General features: G+C 47.5%; 1 protein-coding gene across 1 annotated transcript in view; it reads right to left on the bottom strand.

Annotated features, from left to right (window-relative positions):
* The window catches only part of LOC115130232 (pleckstrin homology domain-containing family M member 3-like), a 165,443-nt gene that overhangs the window by 53,735 nt on the left and 85,200 nt on the right, over positions 1-26,508 (bottom strand). Inside the window, exon 8 of the mRNA XM_065018943.1 lies at positions 12,063-12,220. Coding sequence (XP_064875015.1) covers positions 12,063-12,220 — 158 coding nt within the window. The remainder of the gene's footprint in view (positions 1-12,062; positions 12,221-26,508) is intronic.

The raw sequence follows: 26,508 nt of genomic DNA, 5'->3' as shown, positions 1-26,508 counted from the left end.
ATCCATAATTTCATCATTCCATTCATTATTCCATTCATCATTCCATCCATCATTCCATCCATCATTCCATCCATCATTCCATTCATCATTCCATTCATCATTCCATTCATCCTTCCATCAATCATTCCATCAATCATTCCATCCATAATTTCATAATTCCATCCATAATTTCATCATTCCATTCATTATTCCATCCATCATTCCATCCATCATTCCCTCCATCATTCTATCCATCATTTCAGCATTCCATTCATCATTCCATCAATTCATCCATCATTCCATTCATCATTCCCTCCATCATTCCATCAATTCATCAATCATTCCATCCATCATTTCATCATTCCATCCATAATTTCATCATTCCATCCATCATTCCATTCATCATTCCATCCATCATTTCATCCATAATTTCATCATTCCATCCATCATTCCATTCATCATTCCATCAATCATTTCATCATTCCATCCATAATTTCATTATTCCATTCATCATTCCATCAATCATTTCATCATTCCATCCATAATTTCATCATTCCATTCATTATTCCATTCATCATTCCATCCATCATTCCATTCATCATTCCATCCATCATTCCATCAATCATTCCATCCATCATTCCATCCATCATTCCATTCATCATTCCATCCATCATTCCATTCATCATTCCCTCCATCATTCCATTCATCATTCCATTCATCATTTCCATCAATCATTCCATCCATCATTTCATCATTCCATTCATTATTACATCCATCATTTCATCCATCATTCATCATTCCATTCATCATACCATCAATCATACCATCAATCATACCATCAATCACACCATCAATCATACCATCATTCCATAATTTCATCCATCATTCCATTCATCATTTTTCATCCATCATTCCATTCAATCCATCATTCCATTCATTATTCCATCAATCATTCCATTCATCATTCCATCCATTATTCCATCCTTCCATTCATCATTCCATCATTCCATTCATTCCATCAATCATTCCATTCATCATTCCATCCTTCCATTCATCATACCATCCATCATTCCATTCATCATTCCATCCATCATTCCATCAGCTGAGCAATACATATGCATCTTTACTACATACATGCCTTCAGGAAGTACCCCTTGACTTATTTCACATTTGGTTGTGTTACAGCCGGAATTCAAAATGGATTCAATTGATTTCTTTCTCCCCCATCTAAACACAATACCCCATAATGGCAAAGTGCACATTTATCGAAAATGAAATACAGAAATATCAAATTTACATAAGTATTCACACCCCTGAGTCAATACATGTTAGAATCATTGCTGCCAAATGTGTGAGTCTTTATGGGTAATTCTCTAAGAGCTTTACACACCTGGATTGTACAATATTTTATTAAAAAAGAAACGTAATTCCACTTTGACATTAGGTATTGTGTGTAGGCCAGTGCCACAAAATCTAAATGTAATCTATTTTAAATTCAGGCTGTAACACAACAAAATGTGGTAGGGAGTTTTTCCTAGCCACCGTGCTTCTACACCTGCATTACTTGCTGTTTGGAGTTTTAGGCTGGGTTTCTGTACAGCACTTTGAGAAATCAGCTGATGTACGATGGGCTATATAAATACATTTGATTTGATTTTGGTAAAAGACAAGAGCTGTGAAAACTTTCTGAAAGCGCTGTAAGTATCTCAATGACTAGAAGAAAAGATGAGATTGCATCCTAAAACGTATGGAACATAGAATGGTGAAAGCATCTACTGTGCCTGAAAAGAACAACATTTAGAGAGACATTTTGAAGGGTCAAAAGAGACAATAAATTGGAATACACAATATTGTAGAGCATGATTATGGAATGCATCAGACTCAACATATCAACATATCTCATCAACGGGGCTGTAGTGGAGCAGGTTGAGAGCTTCAAGTTCCTTGGTGTCCACATCACCAACAAACTAGAATGGTCCAAACACACCAAGACAGTCGTGAAGAGGGCACTACAAAGCCTATTCCCCCTCAGGAATCTAAAAAGATTTTGTATGGGTCCTGAGATCCTCAAAAGGTTCTACAGCTGCAACATCGAGAGCATCCTGACTGTTTGCATCACTGCCTGGTACGGCAACTGCTCGGTCTCTGACCGCAAGGCACTACAGAGGGTAGTGCGTACGGCCCAGATCATCACTGGGGCTAAGCTGCCTGCCATCCAGGACCTCTACACCAGGCGGTGTCAGAGGAAGGCCCTAAAAATTGTCAAAGACCCCACCCACAGACTGTTCTCTCTACTACCGCAAGGCAAGCGGTACCGGAGTGCCAAGTCTAGGACAAAAAGGCTTCTCAACAGTTTTTACCTCCAAGCCATGAGACTCCTGAATGGTTACCTGGACCATTTGCATTGTGTGCTGCCCCCCCCCCCCCCCAACCCCTCTTCTACGCTGCTGCTACTCTCTGTTTATCATATATGCATAGTCACTTTAACTATACATCCATGTACATACTACCTCAATTGGGCCGACCAACCAGTGCTCCCGCACATTGGCTAACCGGGCTATCTGCATTGTGTCCCACCACCCGCCAACCCCTCTTTTTACGCTTCTGCTACTCTCTGTTCATCATATACGCATAGTCACTTTAACCATATCTACATGTACATACTACCTCAATCTGCCTGACTAACCGGTGTCTGTATGTAGCTTCGCTACTTTTATAGCCTCGCTACTGCCTGTCTTTTTACTGTTGTTTTATTTCTTTACTTACCTATTGTTCACCTAATACCTTTTTTGCACTGTTGGTTAGAGCCTGTAAGTAAGCATTTCACTGTAAGGCCTCTACCCCTGTTGTATTCGGCGCACGTGACAAATAAACTTTGATTTGATCTATAGCATTGGTTATGACATTTGTGCCAAAACGGGGCACCAGTCCAATAGAATCCAATTCTGCACCACTTGATGGTTAACAGTGCATACAGTGCCTTGCAAAAGTATTCATCCCCCTTGGTGTTTTTCCTATTTTGTTGCATTACAACCTGTAATTTAAATTGATTTTTATTTGGATTTCATGTGATGGACATACACAAATAGTCCAAATTGGTGAAGTGAAATGAAAAATTTCTTGTTTAAAAAAATACTGAAAAATAAAACACTTAAAAGTGGTCTGTTCATATGTATTCACCCCTTTTGCTATGAAGCCCCGAAATAAGATCTGGAGCCACCAATTACCTTAAAGTCACATAATTAGTTAAAAGTCCATTAAATAAAGTCCACCTGTGTGCAATCTAAGTGGTGGACTTTATTTAACTAATTATGTTTGTAGGTTTGTAGGCCTCCTTGCTCGCACATGCCTTTTCAGTTCTGCCCACACATTTTCTATAGGATTGAGGTCAGGGCTTTGTGATGGCCACTCCAATACCTTGACTTTGTTGTCCTTAAGCCATTTTGCCACAACTTTGGAAGTATGCTTGGGGTCGTTGTCCATTTGGAAGACCCATTTGCGACCAAGCTTTAACTTCCTGACTGATGTCTTGAGATATTGCTTAAATATATCCACATAATTTTCCGTCCTCATGATGCCATCTATTTTGTGAAGTGCACCAGTCCCTCCTGCAGCAAAGCACTCCCAAAACATGATGCTGCCACCCCTGTGCTTCACAGTTGGGATGGTGTTCTTTGGCTTGCAAGTCTCCCCCTTTTTCCTCCAAACATAACGATGGTCATTATGGCCAAACAGTTCTATTTTTGTTTCATCAGACCCAAGGATATTTTTCCAAAAAGTACGATCTTTGTCCCCATGTGCAGTTGCAAACTGTAGTCTGGCTTTTTTATGGCGGTTTTGGAGCAGTGGCCTCTTCCTTGCTAAGCAGCCTTTCAGGTTATGTCGATATAGGACTCATTTTTCTGTGGATATAGATACTTTTGTACCTGTTTCCTCCAGTATCTTCACAAGGTCCTTTGCTGTTCTTCTGGGATTGATTTGCACTTTTCGCACCAAAGTATGTTAATCTCTAGGCGACAGAACGCGTCTCCTTACTGAGCGGTATGACGGATGCGTGGTCCCATGGTGTTTATACTTGCATACTATTGTTTGTACAGATGAACGTGGTACCTTCAGGCGTTTGGAAATTGCTCCCAAGGATGAACCAGACTTGTGGACGTCTATAATATTTTTCTGAGGTCTTGGCTGATTTCACTGCGTTTGAAGGTAGGCCTTGAAATACATCCACAGGTACACCCCCAATTGACTCAAGTTATGTCAATTAGCCTATCAGAAGCATCTAAAACAATTCTGGAATTTTCCAAGCTGTTTAAAAGGCACAGTCAACTTAGTGTATGTAAACTTCTGACCCACTGGAATTGTTGGAAAAACAATTGTTGGAAAAATTACTTGAGTCATGCACAAAGTAGATGTCGTAATTGACTTGCCAAAACTATAGTTTGATAACAAGACATTTGTGGAGTGGTTGAAAAATGAGTTTTAATGACTCCAACCTAAGTGTATGTAAACTTTCGACTTCAACTGTATATATACACATACATACACACACCTGTTCTGAAAGGCCCCAGAGTCTCCAATACCAGAAAGCAAGGGGCACCACCAAGCAAGTGGCACCATGAAGACCAAGGAGCTCTCCAAACAGGTCAGGGACAACGTTTTGGAGAAGTACAGATTAGGGTTGAGTTATAAAAAAAATATCAGAAACTTTGAACATCCCACAGAACCATTAATTAAATTGAAAGGATATGGTACCACAACAAACCTGCCAAGAGAGGGCCGCTCACCAAAACTCACAGACCAGGAAAGGAGGGCATTAAACAGAGAGGCAACAAAGAGACCAAAAATAACCCTGAAGGAGTTGCAAAGCTCCACAGCGGCGATTGGAGTATCTGTCCATAGGACCAATTTAAGCCGTACACTCCACAGTGATGGCCTTTACGGAAAAGTGGCCAGAAGAAAAGCCATTGCTTAAAGAAAGCAAACATGTTTGGTGTTTCCCAAAAGGCACGTGGGAGACTCCCCAAACATATGGAAGAAGGTGAGACAAAAATGCAGCTTTTTGGCCATCAAGGAAAAAAACTCTCATCACCCCGAGAACATCATCCCCACAGTGAAGCATGGTGGTGGCAGCATCATGTTGTGTGGATGTTTTTCCCCATCGGCAGGGACTGGGAAACTGGTCAGAATTGAAGGAATGTGGCGCTAAATACAGGGAAATTCTTGAGGGAAACCTGTTCACCTTCCAGCAGGACAATTAAAATATATATATATATTTTACCTTTATTTTACTAGGCAAGTCAGTTAAGAACAAGTTCTTATTCTCAATGACGGCCTAGGGTTAACTGCCTTGTTCAGGGGCAGAACGACAGATTTGTACCTTGTCAGCGCAGGGCTTTGATCTTGACCTTTCGTTTACTTGTCCAACGCTCTAACCACTAGGCTATGCTACCGCCCCAAATGACCCCATGCATACTGCTAAAGAAACACTTGAGTGGTTTAAGGGGAAACATTTCAATGTCTTTGAATGGCCTAGTCAAAGCGCAGACCTCAAACCAATTGAGAATCAGTGGTATGACTTCAAGATTGCTGTACACCAGTGGAACCCATCCAACTTGAAGGAGCTGGAGCAGTTTTGCCTTGAAGAATGGGCAAAAATCCCAGTGGCTAGATGTGCCAAGCTTATAGAGACATACCCCAAGAGACTTGCAGCTGTAATTCCTGCAAAAGGTGGCTCTACAAAGTATTGACTTTGGGTGGGTGAATCGTTATGTACGCTGACATTTTCTGTTTTTTTTTTGTCTTATTTCTTGTTTGTGTCTTCAAAATGGTATGCATGTTGTGTAAATCAAACGATACAAACACCCCAAAAATCACATTTTAATTCCAGGTTGTAAGGCAACAAAATTGAAAAAATGCCAAGGGCAAACTGACTGAGTGTCCAAGGTTATGTTATTAATACTGACACAACCAGACCAGGAGAGGAGCAGGTCTCTCTCTGGCCTAGAGCTCTCGCTCTTGCCCTCCCTCCCTCTCTGGCCTAGAGCTCTCGCTCTTGCCCTCCCTCCCTCCCTCCCTCCCTCTCTGGCCTAGAGCTCTCGCCCTCCCTCCCTCTCTGGCCTAGAGCTCTCGCCCTCCCTCCCTCTCTCGCCCTCCCTCTCGCCCTCCCTCCCTCTCTGGCCTAGAGCTCTCGCCCTCCCTCCCTCTCTGGCCTAGAGCTCTCGCCCTCCCTCCCTCTCTGGCCTAGAGCTCTCGCCCTCCCTCCCTCTCTGGCCTAGAGCTCTTGCCCTCCCTCCCTCTCTGGCCTAGAGCTCTCGCCCTCCCTCCCTCTCTGGCCTAGAGCTCTCGCCCTCCCTCCCTCTCTGGCCTAGAGCTCTCGCCCTCCCTCCCTCTCTGGCCTAGAGCTCTCGCCCTCCCTCGCTCTCTCTCTGGCCTAGAGCTCTCGCCCTCCCTCCCTCCCTCCCTCTCTCTCTGGCCTAGAGCTCTCTCTCCCGCCCCTCCCTCCCTCCCTCCCTCTCTGGCCTAGATCTCTCCCTCCCTACCTGGCCTAGAGCGATCACCCTCCCTCCCTCTCTGGCCTAGATCTCTCTCTCCCTCCCTCCCTCCCTGGCCTAGAGCTCTCGCCCTCCCTCTCTCTCTGGGCTAGAGATCTCACTCTCCCTCCCTCTCTCTCTCTCTGGCCTAGAGCTCCCGCCCTCCCTCCCTATCTGGCCTAGATCTCTCCCTCCCTCCCTCTCTCTCTGGGCTAGAGATCTTACTCTCCCTCCCTCTCTCTCTGGCCTATAGCTCCCACCCCCCTCCCTCTCTGGCCTAGATCTCTCTCTCTCTCCCTCCCTCCCTCTCTGGCCTAGAGTGGTCTCTCTCTCTCTGGCCTAGAGTGGTCTCTCTCTCCCTCTCTGGCCTAGATCTCTCTCTCTCTCCCTCCCTCCCTCCCTCCCTCTCTGGCCTAGAGCTCTCTCTCTCTCTGGCCTAGAGTGGTCTCTCTCTCCCTCTCTGGCCTAGAGATCTCTCTCTCTCTCTCTCTCCCTCTCTGGCCTAGAGCTCTCTCTCAATTCAATTGAATTCAAGGGGCTTTATTGGCATGGGAACATGTGTTAACATTGCCAAAGCAAGTGAGGTAGATAATTTTGATTGTTTATTTCACTTTTGTATATTAACAGTAAACATTACACATACAGACGTTTCAAAACAATAAAGACATTACAAATGTAATTTATATATATATACAGTGTTTTAACAATGTACAAATGGTTAAAGGACACAAGATAAAATGAATAGGCATAAATATGGGTTGTATTTACAATGGTGTTTGTTCTTCACTGGTTGCCCTTTTCTCGTGGCAACAGGTCACAAATCTTTCTGCTGTGATGGCACACTGTGGAATTTCACCCAGTAGATATGGGAGTTTATCAAAATTGGATTTGTTTTCGAATTCTTTGTGGATCTGTGTAATCTGAGGGAAATATGTCTCTAATATGGTCATACATTGGGCAGGAGGTTAGGAAGTGCAGCTCAGTTTCCACCTCATTTTGTGGGCAGTGAGCACATAGCCTGTCTTCTCTTGAGAGCCATGTCTGCCTACGGCGGCCTTTCTCAATAGCAAGGCTATGCTCACTGAGTCTGTACTTAGTCAAAGTTTTTCTTAATCTTGGGTCAGTCACAGTGGTCAGGTATTCTGCCGCTGTGTACTCTCTGTGTAGGGCCAAATAGCATTCTAGTTTGCTCTGTTTTTTTGTTAATTCTTTCCAATGTGTCAAGTAATTATCTTTTTGTTTTCTCATGATTTGGTTGGGTCTAATTGTGCTGCTGTCCTGGGGCTCTGTAGGGTGTGTTTGTGAACAGAGCCCCAGGACCAGCTTGCTTAGGGGACTCTTCTCCAGGGTCATCTCTCTGTAGGTGATGGCTTTGTTATGGAAGGTTTGGGAATCGCTTCCTTTTAGGTGGTTATAGAATTTAACGGCTCTTTTCTGGATTTTGATAATTAGTGGGTATCGGCCTAAGTCTGCTCTGCATGCATTATTTGGTGTTCTACCTTGTACACAGAGGATATTTTTGCAGAATTCTGCGTGCAGAGTCTCAATTTGGTGTTTGTCCCATTTTGTGAAGTCTTGGTTGGTGAGCGGACCCCAGACCTCACAACCATAAAGGGCAATGGGCTCTATGACTGATTCAAGTATTTTTAGCCAAATCCTAATTAGTATGTTGAATTTTATGTTCCTTTTGATGGCATAGAATGCCCTTCTTGCCTTGTCTCTCAGATCGTTCACAGCTTTGTGGAAGTTACCTGTGGCGCTGATGTTTAGGCCAAGGTATGTATAGTTTTTTGTGTGCTCTAGGGCAACAGTGTCTAGATGGAATTTGTATTTGTGGTCCTGGTGACTGCATCTTTTTTGGAACAGGTATAGGTGTACCTACCATAGGAGTCCCCTCGAAGCCTACCATTGACTATGTACATACCCAGCGTGCGACAGAGCTGCAGGAGTTGTGACCCGTTTTTGTTGGTTATGTTGTCATAGTTGTGCCTAGGGGGGCATATGTGGGAGGGAATGCTGTCACCTCCAGGCAGGTGTTTGTCCCCCTGTGTGCTGAGGGTGTCAGGTTCTTGTCCGGTTCTGGCATTTAGGTCGCCACAGACTAGTACATGTCCCTGGGCCTAGAAATGATTGATTTCCCCCTCCAGGGTGGAGAAGCTGTCTTCATTAAAGTATGGGGCTTCTAGTGGGGGGATATAGGTAGCACACAGGAGGACATTTTTCTCTGTTAAGATAATTTCCTTTTGAATTTCAAGCCAAATGTAAAATGTTCCTGTTTTGATTAATTTAATGGAGTGAGTTATGTCTGCTCTATACCAAATTAGCATACCCCCTGAGTCCCTTCCCTGTTTCACACCTGGTAGTTTGTTGGATGGGACTACCAGCTCTCTGTAACCTAGAGGGCAACCAGTGGGTCTGTCTCCTCTATACCAGGTTTCTTGCAGGATGACAATGTCTGTATTACCGATTTCTTTGGTGAAGTCCGGGTTCCTGCTCTTTAGGCCAAAGGCAGATGACCTCAGGCCTTGGATATTCCAGGATGATATAGTGAAGGCTTTTCGTTCCATAAAGGGTCCAATGTTGTTGGTCGTGGTTTGGCCTCAGGCCAGTAAGTGTGAGCAGAGCCTCCCTCTCCCGCTCTGGCCTAGAGCTCTCTCTCTCTCTGGCCTAGAGCTCTCTCTCTCTCTCCCTCTCTGGCCTATAGCTCTCTCTCTCTGACCTAGAGCTCTCTCCCCCTCTGGCCTAGAGCTCTCTCTCTCTCCCTCTCTCTCTCTCTCTCTCTCCCTCCCTGGCCTAGAGCTCGCTCTCCCTCTCTGGCCTAGAGCTCTCTCTCTCTCTCTGGCCTCTCTCTCTCTCCCTCTCTTTCTGGCCTAGAGCTCTCTCTCTCTCTGGCCTAGAGCTCGAGCTCTCTCCCTCTCTGGCCTAGAGCTCTCTCTCCCTCTGGCCTAGAGCTCTCTCCCCCTCTGGCCTAGAGCTCTCTCGCTCTCTGGCTCAGAGCTCTCTCACTCTCCCTCTCTGGCCTAGAGCTCTCTCTCTCAATTCAATTTAAGGGCTTTATTGACATGGGAAACACATGTTAACATTGCCAAAAAAAAGTGAAGTGAAACAAACAAACAAAAATTAACAGTAAACATTCCAAAAGAATAAACACATTTTAAATATGGCCTAGAGTGCTCTCTCCTGACCTCCACTCTGTCTTCTCCCTTCCTGACCTCTCTGTCCTCTCCTCTGACTGATTTCTTCAGTCCTCTCCCCTTTCTGACCTCCTCTTTGTGCTCTCCTCTTCCTCCCTGACCTCCTCTCTGTCCTCTCCTCTCCTCTTCCTTCCTGATCTCTCTGTCCTCTCCTCTTCCTTCCTGACCTCCTCTCTGTCCTCTCCTCTTCCTCCCTGACCACCTCTCTGTCCTCTCCTCTTCCTTCCTGACCTCCTCTCTGTCCTCCCCTCTTCCTTCCTGACTTCTCTGTCCTCCCCTCTTCTTTCCTGACCTCTCTGTCCTCTCCTCTTCCTTTCTGTCCTCTCCTCTCCCTTTCTGTCCTCTCCTCTCCCTTCCTGACATCTCCTCTTCCTTCCTGACCTCCTCCCTGTCCTCTCCTCTTCCTTCCTGACCTCTCCTCTCCCTTCCTGATCTCCTCTCTGTCCTCTCCTCTTCCTGATCTCCTCTCTGTCCTCTCCTCTTCCTGATCTCCTCTGTCCTCCTCTCTGTCCTCTCCTCTTCCTTCCTGACCTCCTCTCTGTCCTCTCCTCTCCTCTTCCTGACCTCTCTGTCCTCTCCTCTTCCTTCCTGACCTCCTCTCTGTTCTCTCCTCTCTGTCCTCTCCTCTCCTCTTCCTTCCCGACCTCTCTGTCCTCTCCTCTCCTCTTCCTGACCTCCTCTCTGTCCTCTCCTCTTCCTTACTGACCTCCTCCTTTCTTCTTCCTTCCTGACCTCTCTGTCCTCTCCTCTTCCTTCCTGATCTCTCTGTCCTCTCCTCTTCCTTCCTGACCTCTCCTCTTCCTTCCTGACCTCTCCTCTTCCTTCCTGACCTCCTCCCTGTCCTCTCCTCTCCCTTCCTGATCTCCTCTGTCCTCTCCTCTCCTCTTCCTGATCTCCTCTCTGTCCTCTCCTCTTCCTGACCTCCTCTCTGTCCTCTCCTCTTCCTTACTGACCTCCTCCTCTCCTCTTCCTTCCTGACCTCCTCTCTGTCCTCTCCTCTTCCTTCCTGACCTCCTCTCTGTCCTCTCCTCTTCCTCCCTGACCACCTCTCTGTCCTCTCCTCTTCCTTCCTGACCTCCTCTCTGTCCTCCCCTCTTCCTTCCTGACTTCTCTGTCCTCCCCTCTTCTTTCCTGACCTCTCTGTCCTCTCCTCTTCCTTTCTGTCCTCTCCTCTCCCTTTCTGTCCTCTCCTCTCCCTTCCTGACATCTCCTCTTCCTTCCTGACCTCCTCCCTGTCCTCTCCTCTTCCTTCCTGACCTCTCTGTCCTCTCCTCTCCCTTCCTGATCTCCTCTCTGTCCTCTCCTCTTCCTGATCTCCTCTCTGTCCTCTCCTCTTCCTGATCTCCTCTGTCCTCCTCTCTGTCCTCTCCTCTTCCTTCCTGACCTCCTCTCTGTCCTCTCCTCTCCTCTTCCTGACCTCTCTGTCCTCTCCTCTTCCTTCCTGACGACCTCTCTGTCCTCTCCTCTCCTCTTCCTTCCCGACCTCTCTGTCCTCTCCTCTCCTCTTCCTGACCTCCTCTCTGTCCTCTCCTCTTCCTTACTGACCTCCTCCTTTCTTCTTCCTTCCTGACCTCTCCTCTTCCTTCCTGATCTCTCTGTCCTCTCCTCTTCCTTCCTGACCTCTCCTCTTCCTTCCTGACCTCTCCTCTTCCTTCCTGACCTCTCCTCTTCCTTCCTGATCTCTCTGTCCTCTCCTCTTCCTTCCTGACCTCTCCTCTTCCTTCCTGACCTCTCCTCTTCCTTCCTGACCTCTCCTCTCCCTTCCTGATCTCCTCTGTCCTCTCCTCTCCTCTTCCTGATCTCCTCTCTGTCCTCTCCTCTTCCTGACCTCCTCTCTGTCCTCTCCTCTTCCTTACTGACTCCTCCTCCTCTCCTCTTCCTTCCTGACCTCCTCTCTGTCCTCTCCTCTTCCTTCCTGATCTCTCTGTCCTCTCCTCTTCCTTCCTGACCTCTCTGTCCTCTCCTCTTCCTTCCTGACCTCTCTGTCCTCTCCTCTTCCTTCCTGACCTCCTCTCTGTCCTCTCCTCTCCTCTTCCTGACCTCCTCTCTGTCCTCTCCTCTTCCTTCCTGATCTCCTCTCTGTCCTCTCCTCTCCTCCATTCCTTTTCAGTGAAACATCAAACCTCCCTGAGGTGAGAGAGGGCCATTCCTTCTCAGTAGCATGTCATAAGGCAAGAGACAGAGACACACTCCTCTTTACTCCATTCATTCTCCAGGATGCCATCATGATCTAAGATCAGTTTACTGCATTACCCCGAAAAGCTAAAGGTGCGACATGCAGAAATCGCTCCGCCATTTCCTGGTTGCGGGTTAGTGGGATATTGGGCTGATCCTAGATCTGTGCATACAGGGGACTCACCTCTTAGTAGCACTCTCCTGGAAGGGGTAGATGACCTGTCCGTTCTGACACATCTCACAGATGAAGCCCTTCTCTCTGCACTGTCTGCAGCTGTAGACGTGGGAACTGGCAAACTGAATCACCTTGGAGAGGAAGGGGGCCAGCGTCCCATCTATCACCTGTAGGGACAGGGGGAGGGAAAAAATAGGACATTTTCTAAATTCTCATTCTAAATCAAATTCTATTTCCCATCTGCATGAATTCCCTGCAGTCATATATTCTACTATAGAGAGAGAACAAGACAGGAGGATTTTCCTTGGGAGGACAAACAGGGTTGATACAGGTCCCAACGGGAGCCACTGCAAAGAGATGGACAAGAGTTCGTCAGGAATTCACAAAACTAATAAAGACCCTGGGAGAAAGAACTGGAGGCTGGAGAGGCCTGGGAAGGAGGTGTTGGGGGGTAACATGAGGGGGAGTCCTTTTTTTGTGAGAGGCCGTTTTAGCAAAAAAAAATGATATGTGAACGCCATTTACTGGACTGGGGGGTGCGTAGTTAAAAACCAGCAGGGCCTTTGAATCTTGGGGGCCTGATAGAGAGAGCATTGTGGCCCCTTTGAATGAGTCTGGGGAAGGGAAGGGGCCCAGCCTGAGTAGACCTCCAGAGAACACTGAGGGAGGCTGAGACAAGTGGCTACACCTGGCCCTGGCTGCACCAATTAAAGGGCCTGCCAGGCATTCTTCAGCCTGGGGGAGAGAAGAGAATGAGAAAGAGAGAGAGAGAAGGGCAGAGGGAAGGAGAGGGTGAAGGAGAAAGGAGACCACCCCAACCCCCCCCCCTACTGGAGATGGATACTCTGCAGGGGAGGGGGAGGTTATGTCTGGATGGTTTGGACAGAGAAAGACAAATATATTTTGATTTGTGTTAACACTTTCTGGGTTACGACATGATTCCATATGTGTTATTTCATAGTTTTGATGACTTCAATGTAGAAAACAGTCCAAATAAAGAAAAACCCTGGAATGAGTAGGTGTGTCCACACTTTTGACTGGTGCTGTATGTGATTGCATACAAATGTAAGCCATGTTTGAAATTACGTTTAAGTCAAATGTTATATCTGTTTGTGCTTCTTTTGGTCAATTTGCAGTCTACAAATGATTTGTCATTATGTTCTGGCCCCCTGACCATCCACTCAACACAAAAATCGTCCCGCGGCTGAATCCAGTTGATGATCCCTGACCTAAAGAATGGGCGACAACCAGGAATAGTCCTTACACAGTAACACCTCAAGCAGTGGCTGAAAACACAGCCCCCCCCTATTCCTCCATCCCAGAGGCTGTGTTCCCTCCATTCTGGGAGAGATACAACACTGTTAATAATGCTGTTTAGAATGGTGACATGAGTCATGCTGCTGCCCACCAATCAAAGGCTGTGCGTAGTGTGGAGCAGGTAGGGAGTCAGCCAGCCAGGACGAGCAGCCAGCCAGTCAGGCCGAGCAGCCAGCCAGACAGGCCGAGCAGCCAGCCAGCCATGCCGAGCAGCCAGCCAGCCAGCCATGCCGAGCAGCCAGCCAAGCCGAGCAGCCAGCCAATCCAGGCCGAGCAGCCAGCCAAGCCGAGCAGCCAGCCAAGCCAGGCCGAGCAGCCAGCCAGCCAGGCCGAGCAGCCAGCCAGCCAGGCCGAGCAGCCAGCCAGCCATGCCGAGCAGCCAGCCAGCCATGCCGCGCAGCCAGTCAGCCATGCCGAGCAGCCAGCTAGCCAGGCTGAGCAACCAGCCAGCCAGGCCGAACAGCCAGCCAGCCAGGCCGAGCAGCTAGCTAGCCAGCCAGCCAGCCAGGCCGAGCAGCCAGCCAGCCAGGCCGAGCAGCTAGCCAGCCAGGCAGAGCAGCCAGACAGCCAGGCAGAGCAGGCAGAGCAGCCAGACAGAACAGCCAGCCAGGCAGAGCAGCCAGCCAGCCAGGCAGAGCAGCCAGCATGTCCCTCATCCCCTAGCCTAGTCCAGATGATATATGCCCCCCCTGATCAAAGCTGACACCAGGGGTAATTAAGACACTCCATCATTTAGCTAAGCTGAATGAAACAACTGGCACCACACCACGCTGGGTTCTGAATGTGACTGATGCTCAGTGGACACGGAGAGAGGGAGATTAAGGGAAACTGAGGGAGGTAGGGAGGGAGGTTAAGGGAAACTGAGGGAGGGAGGGAGGGAGATTAAGGGAACTGAGTGAGGGAGGGAGGGAGGGAGATTAAGGGAAACTGAGGGAGGTAGGGAGGGAGGGAGGGAGGGAGGGAGGTTAAGGAAACTGAGGGAGGGAGGGAGATTAAGGGAAACTGAGTGAGGGAGGGAGGGAGATTAAGGGAAACTGAGGGAGGGAGGGAGGGAGATTAAGGGAAACTGAGGGAGGGAGGGAGAGAGGGAGATTAAGGGAAACTGAGGGAGGGAGGGAGAGAGGGAGATTAAGGGAAACTGAGGGAGGGAGGGAGAGAGGGAGATTAAGGGAAACTGAGGGAGGGAGGGAGGTTAAGGGAAACTGAGGGAGGGAGGGAGATTAAGGGAAACTGAGTGAGGGAGGGAGGGAGGGAGGGAGATTAAGGGAAACTGAGGGAGATTAAGGGAAACTGAGGGAGGGAGGGAAAATAAATGGCGGGAGAGGTATGAATGAACAGGGGGATGCTTTGGATGACAGTAGCACTAGGGCTCCCTGTCTTTGCCAACCAGGTGGATACATTCTCCACAGAGAAGTGACCCTCCACCCAGAGCTGGTCTGAAGAAGGGGTGCAGAGCAGAGCGGAGAGGGGCCACCGTTTATTTGTCCTGCCTACAGCTGCCTTCCTTCGCTGCAGTGTCATTGTGACTGTTCCTGGAACAAACCACCCCCAACTTCTTCCACCCTCCCCAAATCCTCCTCATCCCTCACATCCGATAAAGTCACGCCCCTCTGGCCCTGTCCCGTGCAGGGGGCTTTGTGGTCCAAACGGCTTAATCCCCTAAAACCTCTATTTAACACCCGCTACGTTATCCCTCTCTAGTGTTCCCCTGATGAAGGCCTGGAACCTCCATTAGTGATGCTAAGAAAGCCACCCGGATTACACACATAAAGACATGGTGAGCTCTGTTTGGATAACACGCTCCCTGCCACCCCACTCACCAAACAGGATTACCACCAGCCCCCAGTGTGCAGAGAGGAGAGTCTGTCTACTAGTGAGTGACAGACTTTGATTACAGAAGACGTAGAGAGTGATTACAGAAGACGTAGAGAGAGATTACAGAAGACGTAGAGAGAGATTACAGAAGACGTAGAGTGATTACAGAAGACGTAGAGAGAGATTACAGAAGACGTATAACAGAAGACGTAGAGAGTGATTACAGAAGACGTAGAGAGTGATTACAGAAGACGATTACAGAGAGAGATTACAGAAGACGTGAGAGTGATTACAGAAGACGTATTACAGAGTGATTACAGAAGACGTACAGAGAGTGATTACAGAAGACGTGAGAGTGATTACAGAGAGTGATTACAGAAGACGTGAGAGAGAGAGATTACAGAAGACGTGAGAGAGATTACAGAAGACGTTACAGAAGAGAGTGATTACAGAAGACGTGAGAGAGTGATTACAGAAGACGTATAACAGAAGATGTACAGAAGAGAGTGATTACAGAAGACGTATTACAGAAGTAGAGTGATTACAGAAGACGTAGAGAGAGATTACAGAAGACGTAGAGAGTGATTACAGAAGACGTAGAGAGAGATTACAGAAGACGTAGAGAGAGATTACAGAAGACGTATAACAGAAGACGTAGAGAGTGATTACAGAAGACGTAGAGAGTGATTACAGAAGACGTAGAGAGAGATTACAGAAGACGTAGAGTGATTACAGAAGACGTAGAGAGTGATTACAGAAGGCGAGAGAAGAGTGATTACAGAAGACGATTGAGACGTGAGAGTGATTACAGAAGACGTAGAGAGAGATTACAGAAGACGTAGAGAGAGATTACAGAAGACGTAGAGAGTGATTACAGAAGACGTAGAGAGTGATTACAGAAGACGTAGAGAGAGATTATACAGAAGACGTAGAGAGTGATTACAGAAGACGTGATTACAGAAGACGAGAGTGATTACAGAAGACGTATAACAGAAGATGTAGAGAGTGATTACAGAAGACGTAGAGAGTGATTACAGAAGACGTAGAGAGAGATTACAGAAGACGTAGAGAGTGATTACAGAAGACGTAGAGAGTGATTACAGAAGACGTAGAGAGTGATTACAGAAGACGTATAACAGAAGACGTAGAGAGTGATTACAGAAGACGTAGAGAGTGATTACAGAAGACGTAGAGAGTGATTACAGAAGACGTAGAGAGTGATTACAGAAGACGTATAACAGAAGATGTATAGAGTGATTACAGAAGACGTATAGAGTGATTATGGACTAACGTGTGAGAGATAGAGAGTGAGAATGCCTGTGGGAAAGAGAGGCAGTCGTGTTTGAGTTTTTTTCTTTAATGCAGAAATACTTGTAATATCTTCCACGCAAAAACAGCATAATTATAATTTACCAACAGTTCTCAAGATGACCAACATGCCCCTAACCCAGTGACATTGTAAGGGCATACATGGGCATACTGCCTGTGTCTATACCTGCAGGATGTTGATGTGAAAGTGTTGGTGTCTGTACTAGAGAGTCCTTGTGGCTACGTCAGGGTGGCTACGACATCTGTCTGATCCGGTGTCCTGTGTGAATTTAAGTATGCTCTCTCTAATTCTCTCTTCTCTTTCTTTCTCTCTCTCTCTCTGAGGACCTGAGCCCTAGGACCATGCCTCAGGACTACCTGGCATGATGACTCCTTGATGTCCCCAGTCCACCTGGCCGTGCTGCTGCTCCAGTTTCAACTGTTCTGCCTGCGGCTATGGAATCCTGACCTGTTCACCGGACGTGCTACCTGTCCCAGACCTGCTGTTTTCAACTCTCTAGAGACAGCAGGAGCGGTAGAGATACTCTTAATGATCGGCTATGAAAAGCCAACTGACATTTACTCCTGAGGTGCTGACTTGCTGCACCCTTGACAACTACTGTGATTATTATTATTTGACCATGCTGGTTATTTATGAACATTTGAACATCTTGGCCATGTTCTGTTATAATCTCCACCCGGCACAGCCAGAAGAGGACTGGCCACCCCTCATAGCCTGGTTCCTCTCTAGGTTTCTTCCTAGGTTTTGGCCTTTCTAGGGAGTTTTTCCTAGCCACCGTGCTTCTACACCTGCATTGCTTGCTGTTTAGGGTTTTAGGCTGGGTTTCTGTACAGCACTTTGTGATATCAGCTGATGTAAGAAGGGCTTTATAAATACATTTGATTTGATTTGATTACTACATAGTTTGTGGCCTGCATATGCTGCATACCAGGGTATCAGTGTGGGAATCTGCCTCCCTGCATGTAAGTGTGTGTCCCCGTGGCTGCTGAGCCAGTCCGGGCCGGGTCCCTCAATGCCCTTTTGTCCCCTCCAGTTGTTTGTAGGTCGTTGGCAGGACCAGCGCTGCTGCCATGGCACACAATACAATTAGCATCTACATGGCAGTGCTCAGTCCTCCACAACAAGCCCACCTCTCCACCACCCCACTACTTTACAACAAGCCCACCACCCCACTACTTTACAACAAGCCCATCTCTCCACTACTTTACAACAAGACCACCTCTCCACTACTTTACAACAAGCCCACCTCTCCACTACTTTACAACAAGCCCATCTCTCCACTACTTTACAACAAGCCCATCTCTCCACTACTTTACAACAAGCCCACCTCTCCACTACTTTACAACAAGACCACCTCTCCACAACTTTACAACAAGCCCCTCTCTCCACTACTTTACAACAAGCCCATCTCTCCACTACTTTACAACAAGCCCATCTCTCCACTACTTTACAACAAGCCCATCTCTCCACTACTTTACAACAAGCCCATCTCTCCACTACTTTACAACAAGCCCACCTCTCCACTACTTTACAACATGCCCAACTCTAAACTACTTTACAACAAGCCCACCTCTCCACTACTTTACAACAAGCCCACCATGTTACAACAAGTCCACCACCCCACTACTTTACAACAAGCCCACCTCTCCACCACCCCACTACTTTACAACAAGTCCACCACGCCACTACTTTACAAAAGCCCACCTCTCCACTACTTTACAACAAGCCCACCTCTCCACTACTTTACAACAAGCCCACCTCTCCACTACTTTACAACAAGCCCACCTCTCCACCACCCCACTACTTTACAACAAGACCACCTCTCCACAACTTTACAACAAGCCCCTCTCTCCACTACTTTACAACAAGCCCACCTCTCCACTACTTTACAACAAGCCCACCTCTCCACTACTTTACAACAAGCCCATCTCTCCACTGCTTTACAACAAGCCCATCTCTCCACTGCTTTACAACAAGCCCACCTCTCCACCACCCCACTACTTTACAACAAGACCACCTCTCCACAACTTTACAACAAGCCCCTCTCTCCACTACTTTACAACAAGCCCATCTCTCCACTACTTTACAACAAGCCCACCTCTCCACTACTTTACAACAAGCCCACCTCTCCACTACTTTACAACAAGCCCACCTCTCCTCTACTTTACAACAAGCCCATCTCTCCACTACTTTACAACAAGCCCATCTCTCCACTACTTTACAACAAGCCCATCTCTCCACCACCCCACTACTTTACAACAAGCCCACCTCCACCACCCCACTACTTTACAACAAGCCCATCTCTCCACTACTTTACAACAAGCCCACCTCTCCACTACTTTACAACAAGCCCACCTCTCCACTACTTTACAACAAGCCCACCTCTCCACTACTTTACAACAAGCCCACCTCTCCACTACTTTACAACAAGCCCACCTCTCCACCACCCCACTACTTTACAACAAGACCACCTCTCCACAACTTTACAACAAGCCCCTCTCTCCACTACTTTACAACAAGCCCACCTCTCCACTACTTTACAACAAGCCCACCTCTCCACTACTTTACAACAAGCCCACCTCTCCACTACTTTACAACAAGCCCATCTCTCCACTGCTTTACAACAAGCCCATCTCTCCACTGCTTTAGAACAAGCCCATCTCTCCACTACTTTACAACAAGCCCATCTCTCCACAACTTTACAACAAGCCCATCTCTCCACTACTTTACAACAAGCCCATCTCTCCACTACTTTACAACAAGCCCATCTCTCCACCACCCCACTACTTTACAACAAGCCCACCTCCACCACCCCACTACTTTACAACAAGCCCACCTCTCCACTACTTTACAACAAGCCCATCTCTCCACTACTTTACAACAATCCCATCTCTCCACAACTTTACAACAAGCCCACCACCCCACTACTTTACAACAAGCCCACCACCCCACTACTTTACAACAAGCCCATCTCTCCACTACTTTACAACAAGCCCACCTCTCCACTACTTTACAACAAGCCCACCTCTCCACTACTTTACAACTAAAGCTTTACAACAAGCCCACCTCCACTACTTTACAACAAGTACGTTACAACAAGTCCCCACCCTACTTTACAACAAGTCGACCTCTCCATTACTTTACAACAAGCCCACCACTCCATTACTTTACAACAAGCCCTCCACTACTTTACAACAAGCCCACCTCTCCATTACTTTACAACAAGTCCACCACGCCACTACTTTACAACAAGCCCATCTCTCCACAACTTTACAACAAGCCCACCTCTCCACTACCCCACTACTTTACAACACGCCAACCTCTCCACTACTTTACAACAAGCCCACCTCTCCACTACTTTACAACAAGCCCATCTCTCCACTACTTTACAACAAGCCCATCTCTCCACTACTTTACAACAAGCCCATCTCTCCACTACTTTACAACAAGCCCACCTCTCCACTACTTTACAAAGAGCCCACTACCCCACTACTTTACAACAAGCCCACCTCTCCACTACTTTACAACAAGCCCACCTCTCCACTACTTTACAACAAGCCCATCTCTCCACTACTTTACAACAAGCCCATCTCTCCACTACTTTACAACAAGCCCACCTCTCCACTACTTTACAACAAGCCCACCTCTCCACTACTTTACAACAAGCCCACTACCCCACTACTTTACAACAAGCCCACCTCTCCACTACTTTACAACAAGCCCACCATGTTACAACAAGTCCACCACCCCACTACTTTACAACAAGCCCACCTCTCCACCACCCCACTACTTTACAACAAGTCCACCACGCCACTACTTTACAACAAGCCCACCTCTCCACTACTTTACAACAAGCCCACCTCTCCACCACCCCACTACTTTACAACAAGCCCACCTCTCCACTACTTTACAACAAGCCCATCTCTCCACTGCTTTACAACAAGCCCTTCTCTCCACTGCTTTAGAACAAGCCCATCTCTCCACTACTTTACAACAAGCCCACCATGTTACAACAAGTCCACCACCCCACTACTTTACAACAAGCCCACCTCTCCACCACCCCACTACTTTACAACAAGCCCAGCTCTCCACTACTTTACAACAAGCCCACCTCTCCACTACTTTACAACAAGCCCACCTCTCCACTACTTTACAACAAGACCACCTCTCCACTACTTTACAACAAGCCCACCTCTCCACTACTTTACAACAAGCCCATCTCTCCACTACTTTACAACAAGCCCACCTCTCCACTACTTTACAACAAGACCACCTCTCCACAACTTTACAACAAGCCCCTCTCTCCACTACTTTACAACAAGCCCATCTCTCCACTACTTTACAACAAGCCCATCTCTCCACTACTTTACAACAAGCCCATCTCTCCACTACTTTACAACAAGCCCATCTCTCCACTACTTTACAACAAGCCCACCTCTCCACTACTTTACAACATGCCCAACTCTAAACTACTTTACAACAAGCCCACCTCTCCACTACTTTACAACAAGCCCACCATGTTACAACAAGTCCACCACCCCACTACTTTACAACAAGCCCACCTCTCCACCACCCCACTACTTTACAACAAGTCCACCACGCCACTACTTTACAACAAGCCCACCTCTCCACTACTTTACAACAAGCCCACCTCTCCACTACTTTACAACAAGCCCACCTCTCCACTACTTTACAACAAGCCCACCTCTCCACCACCCCACTACTTTACAACAAGACCACCTCTCCACAACTTTACAACAAGCCCCTCTCTCCACTACTTTACAACAAGCCCACCTCTCCACTACTTTACAACAAGCCCACCTCTCCACTACTTTACAACAAGCCCATCTCTCCACTGCTTTACAACAAGCCCATCTCTCCACTGCTTTACAACAAGCCCACCTCAACTCCACCACCCCACTACTTTACAACAAGACCACCTCACCACAACTTTACAACAAGCCCCTCTCTCCACTACTTTACAACAAGCCCACCTCTCCACTACTTTACAACAAGCCCACCTCTCCACTACTTTACAACAAGCCCACCTCTCCACTACTTTACAACAAGCCCATCTCTCCACTACTTTACAACAAGCCCATCTCTCCACTACTTTACAACAAGCCCATCTCTCCACCACCCCACTACTTTACAACAAGCCCACCTCCACCTCCACCACCCCACTACTTTACAACAAGCCCATCTCTCCACTACTTTACAACAAGCCCACCTCTCCACTACTTTACAACAAGCCCACCTCTCCACTACTTTACAACAAGCCCACCTCTCCACTACTTTACAACAAGCCCACCTCTCCACTACTTTACAACAAGCCCACCTCTCCACCACCCCACTACTTTACAACAAGACCACCTCTCCACAACTTTACAACAAGCCCCTCTCTCCACTACTTTACAACAAGCCCACCTCTCCACTACTTTACAACAAGCCCACCTCTCCACCTCTCCACTACTTTACAACAAGCCCACCTCTCCACTACTTTACAACAAGCCCATCTCTCCACTGCTTTACAACAAGCCCATCTCTCCACTGCTTTAGAACAAGCCCATCTCTCCACTACTTTACAACAAGCCCATCTCTCCACAACTTTACAACAAGCCCATCTCTCCACTACTTTACAACAAGCCCATCTCTCCACTACTTTACAACAAGCCCATCTCTCCACCACCCCACTACTTTACAACAAGCCCACCTCCACCACCCCACTACTTTACAACAAGCCCACCTCTCCACTACTTTACAACAAGCCCATCTCTCCACTACTTTACAACAAGCCCATCTCTCCACAACTTTACAACAAGCCCACCACCCCACTACTTTACAACAAGCCCACCACCCCACTACTTTACAACAAGCCCATCTCTCCACTACTTTACAACAAGCCCACCTCTCCACTACTTTACAACAAGCCCACCTCTCCACTACTTTACAACAAGCCAACCACCCCACTACGTTACAACAAGTCCACCACCCCACTACTTTACAACAAGCCCACCTCTCCACTACTTTACAAGAAGCCCACCTCTCCACTACTTTACAATAAGTCCACCTCTCCACTACTTTACAACAAGTCCACCTCTCCACTATTTTACAACAAGTCCACCACGCCACTACTTTACAACAAGCCCATCTCTCCACAACTTTACAACAAGCCCACCTCTCCACTACCCCACTACTTTACAACACGCCAACCTCTCCACTACTTTACAACAAGCCCACCTCTCCACTACTTTACAACAAGCCCATCTCTCCACTACTTTACAACAAGCGCATCTCTCCACTACTTTACAACAAGCCCATCTCTCCACTACTTTACAACAAGCCCACCTCTCCACTACTTTACAAAGAGCCCACTACCCCACTACTTTACAACAAGCCCACCTCTCCACTACTTTACAACAAGCCCACCTCTCCACTACTTTACAACAAGCCCATCTCTCCACTACTTTACAACAAGCCCATCTCTCCACTACTTTACAACAAGCCCACCTCTCCACTACTTTACAACAAGCCCACCTCTCCACTACTTTACAACAAGCCCACTACCCCACTACTTTACAACAAGCCCACCTCTCCACTACTTTACAACAAGCCCACCATGTTACAACAAGTCCACCACCCCACTACTTTACAACAAGCCCACCTCTCCACCACCCCACTACTTTACAACAAGTCCACCACGCCACTACTTTACAACAAGCCCACCTCTCCACTACTTTACAACAAGCCCACCTCTCCACCACCCCACTACTTTACAACAAGCCCAGCTCTCCACTACTTTACAACAAGCCCACCTCTCCACTACTTTACAACAAGCCCATCTCTCCACTGCTTTACAACAAGCCCTTCTCTCCACTGCTTTAGAACAAGCCCATCTCTCCACTACTTTACAACAAGCCCACCATGTTACAACAAGTCCACCACCCCACTACTTTACAACAAGCCCACCTCTCCACCACCCCACTACTTTACAACAAGCCCAGCTCTCCACTACTTTACAACAAGCCCACCTCTCCACTACTTTACAACAAGCCCACCTCTCCACTACTTTACAACAAGCCCACCATGTTACAACAAGTCCACCACCCCACTACTTTACAACAAGCCCATCTCTCCACCACCCCACTACTTTACAACAAGTCCACCACGCCACTACTTTACAACAAGCCCACCTCTCCACTACTTTACAACAAGCCCACCTCTCCACCACCCCACTACTTTACAAGAAGCCCAGCTCTCCACTACTTTACAACAAGCCCACCTCTCCACTACTTTACAACAAGCCCACCTCTCCACTACTTTACAACAAGCCCATCTCTCCACTACTTTACAACAAGCCCATCTCTCCACTACTTTACAACAAGCCCACCTCTCCACTACTTTACAACAAGCCCACCTCTCCACTACTTTACAACAAGCCCACTACCCCACTACTTTACAACAAGCCCACCTCTCCACTACTTTACAACAAGCCCACCATGTTACAACAAGTCCACCACCCCACTACTTTACAACAAGCCCACCTCTCCACCACCCCACTACTTTACAACAAGTCCACCACGCCACTACTTTACAACAAGCCCACCTCTCCACTACTTTACAACAAGCCCACCTCTCCACCACCCCACTACTTTACAACAAGCCCACCTCTCCACTACTTTACAACAAGCCCATCTCTCCACTGCTTTACAACAAGCCCTTCTCTCCACTGCTTTAGAACAAGCCCATCTCTCCACTACTTTACAACAAGCCCACCATGTTACAACAAGTCCACCACCCCACTACTTTACAACAAGCCCACCTCTCCACCACCCCACTACTTTACAACAAGCCCAGCTCTCCACTACTTTACAACAAGCCCACCTCTCCACTACTTTACAACAAGCCCACCTCTCCACTACTTTACAACAAGCCCACCATGTTACAACAAGTCCACCACCCCACTACTTTACAACAAGCCCATCTCTCCACCACCCCACTACTTTACAACAAGTCCACCACGCCACTACTTTACAACAAGCCCACCTCTCCACTACTTTACAACAAGCCCACCTCTCCACCACCCCACTACTTTACAAGAAGCCCAGCTCTCCACTACTTTACAACAAGCCCACCTCTCCACTACTTTACAACAAGCCCATCTCTCCACTGCTTTACAACAAGCCCATCTCTCCACTGCTTTAGAACAAGCCCATCTCTCCACTACTTTACAACAAGCCCACCTCCACCACCCCACTACTTTACAACAAGCCCACCTCTCCACTACTTTACAACAAGCCCATCTCTCCACTACTTTACAACAAGCCCACCATGTTACAACAAGTCCACCACCCCACTACTTTACAACAAGCCCACCTCTCCACCACCCCACTACTTTACAACAAGTCCACCACGCCACTACTTTACAACAAGCCCACCTCTCCACTACTTTACAACAAGCCCACCTCTCCACCACCCCACTACTTTACAACAAGCCCAGCTCTCCACTACTTTACAACAAGCCCACCTCTCCACTACTTTACAACAAGCCCACCTCTCCACTACTTTACAACAAGCCCACCATGTTACAACAAGTCCACCACCCCACTACTTTACAACAAGCCCACCTCTCCACCACCCCACTACTTTACAACAAGTCCACCACGCCACTACTTTACAACAAACCCACCTCTCCACTACTTTACAACAAGCCCACCTCTCCACCACCCAACTACTTTACAACAAGCCCAGCTCTCCACTACTTTACAACAAGCCCACCTCTCCACTACTTTACAACAAGCCCATCTCTCCACTGCTTTACAACAAGCCCATCTCTCCACTGCTTTACAACAAGCCCATCTCTCCACTGCTTTAGAACAAGCCCATCTCTCCACTACTTTACAACAAGCCCACCTCCACCACCCCACTACTTTACAACAAGCCCACCACGCCACTACTTTACAACAAGCCCACCTCTCCACTACTTTACAACAAGCCCACCTCTCCACCACCCCACTACTTTACAACAAGCCCACCTCCACCACCCCACTACTTTACAACAAGCCCACCTCTCCACTACTTTACAACAAGCCCACCTCTCCACCTCTCCACTACTTTACAACAAGCCCACCTCTCCACCTCTCCAATACTTTACAACAAGCCCATCTCTCCACTCCACTTTACAACAAGCCCATCTCTCCACTGCTTTAGAACAAGCTACCATCTCTCCACTACTTTACAACAAGCCCACCTCCACCACCCCACTACTTTACAACAAGCCCACCTCTCCACTACTTTACAACAAGCCCATCTCTCCACAACTTTACAACAAGCCCACGTCTCCACTACTTTACAACATGCCCAACTCTAAACTACTTTACAACAAGCCCACCTCTCCACTACTTTACAACAAGCCAACCACCCCACTACGTTACAACAAGTCCACCACCCCACTACTTTACAACAAGCCCACCTCTCCACCACTTTACAAGAAGCCCACCTCTCCACTACTTTACAAGAAGCCCACCTCTCCACTACTTTACAATAAGTCCACCTCTCCACTACTTTACAACAAGTCCACCTCTCCACTATTTTACAACAAGTCCACCTCTCCATTACTTTACAACAAGCCCACCACTCCACTACTTTACAACAAGCCCACCTCTCCATTACTTTACAACAAGTCCACCACGCCACTACTTTACAACAAGCCCACCTCTCCACCACCCCACTACTTTACAACAAGTCCACCACGCCACTACTTTACAACAAGCCCATCTCTCCACAACTTTACAACAAGCCCACCTCTCCACTACCCCACTACTTTACAACACGCCAACCTCTCCACTACTTTACAACAAGCCCACCTCTCCACTACTTTACAAGAAGTCCACCTCTCCACTACTTTACAAGAAGTCCACCTCTCCACTACTTTACAAGAAGTCCACCTCTCCACTACTTTACAAGAAGTCCACCTCTCCACTACTTTACAAT

The sequence above is a fragment of the Oncorhynchus nerka genome, linkage group LG1 (assembly GCF_034236695.1).
Source record: "Oncorhynchus nerka isolate Pitt River linkage group LG1, Oner_Uvic_2.0, whole genome shotgun sequence".
Classification (NCBI taxonomy): domain Eukaryota; kingdom Metazoa; phylum Chordata; class Actinopteri; order Salmoniformes; family Salmonidae; genus Oncorhynchus; species Oncorhynchus nerka.
This window is presented reverse-complemented; position numbering and strand designations above follow the sequence as displayed.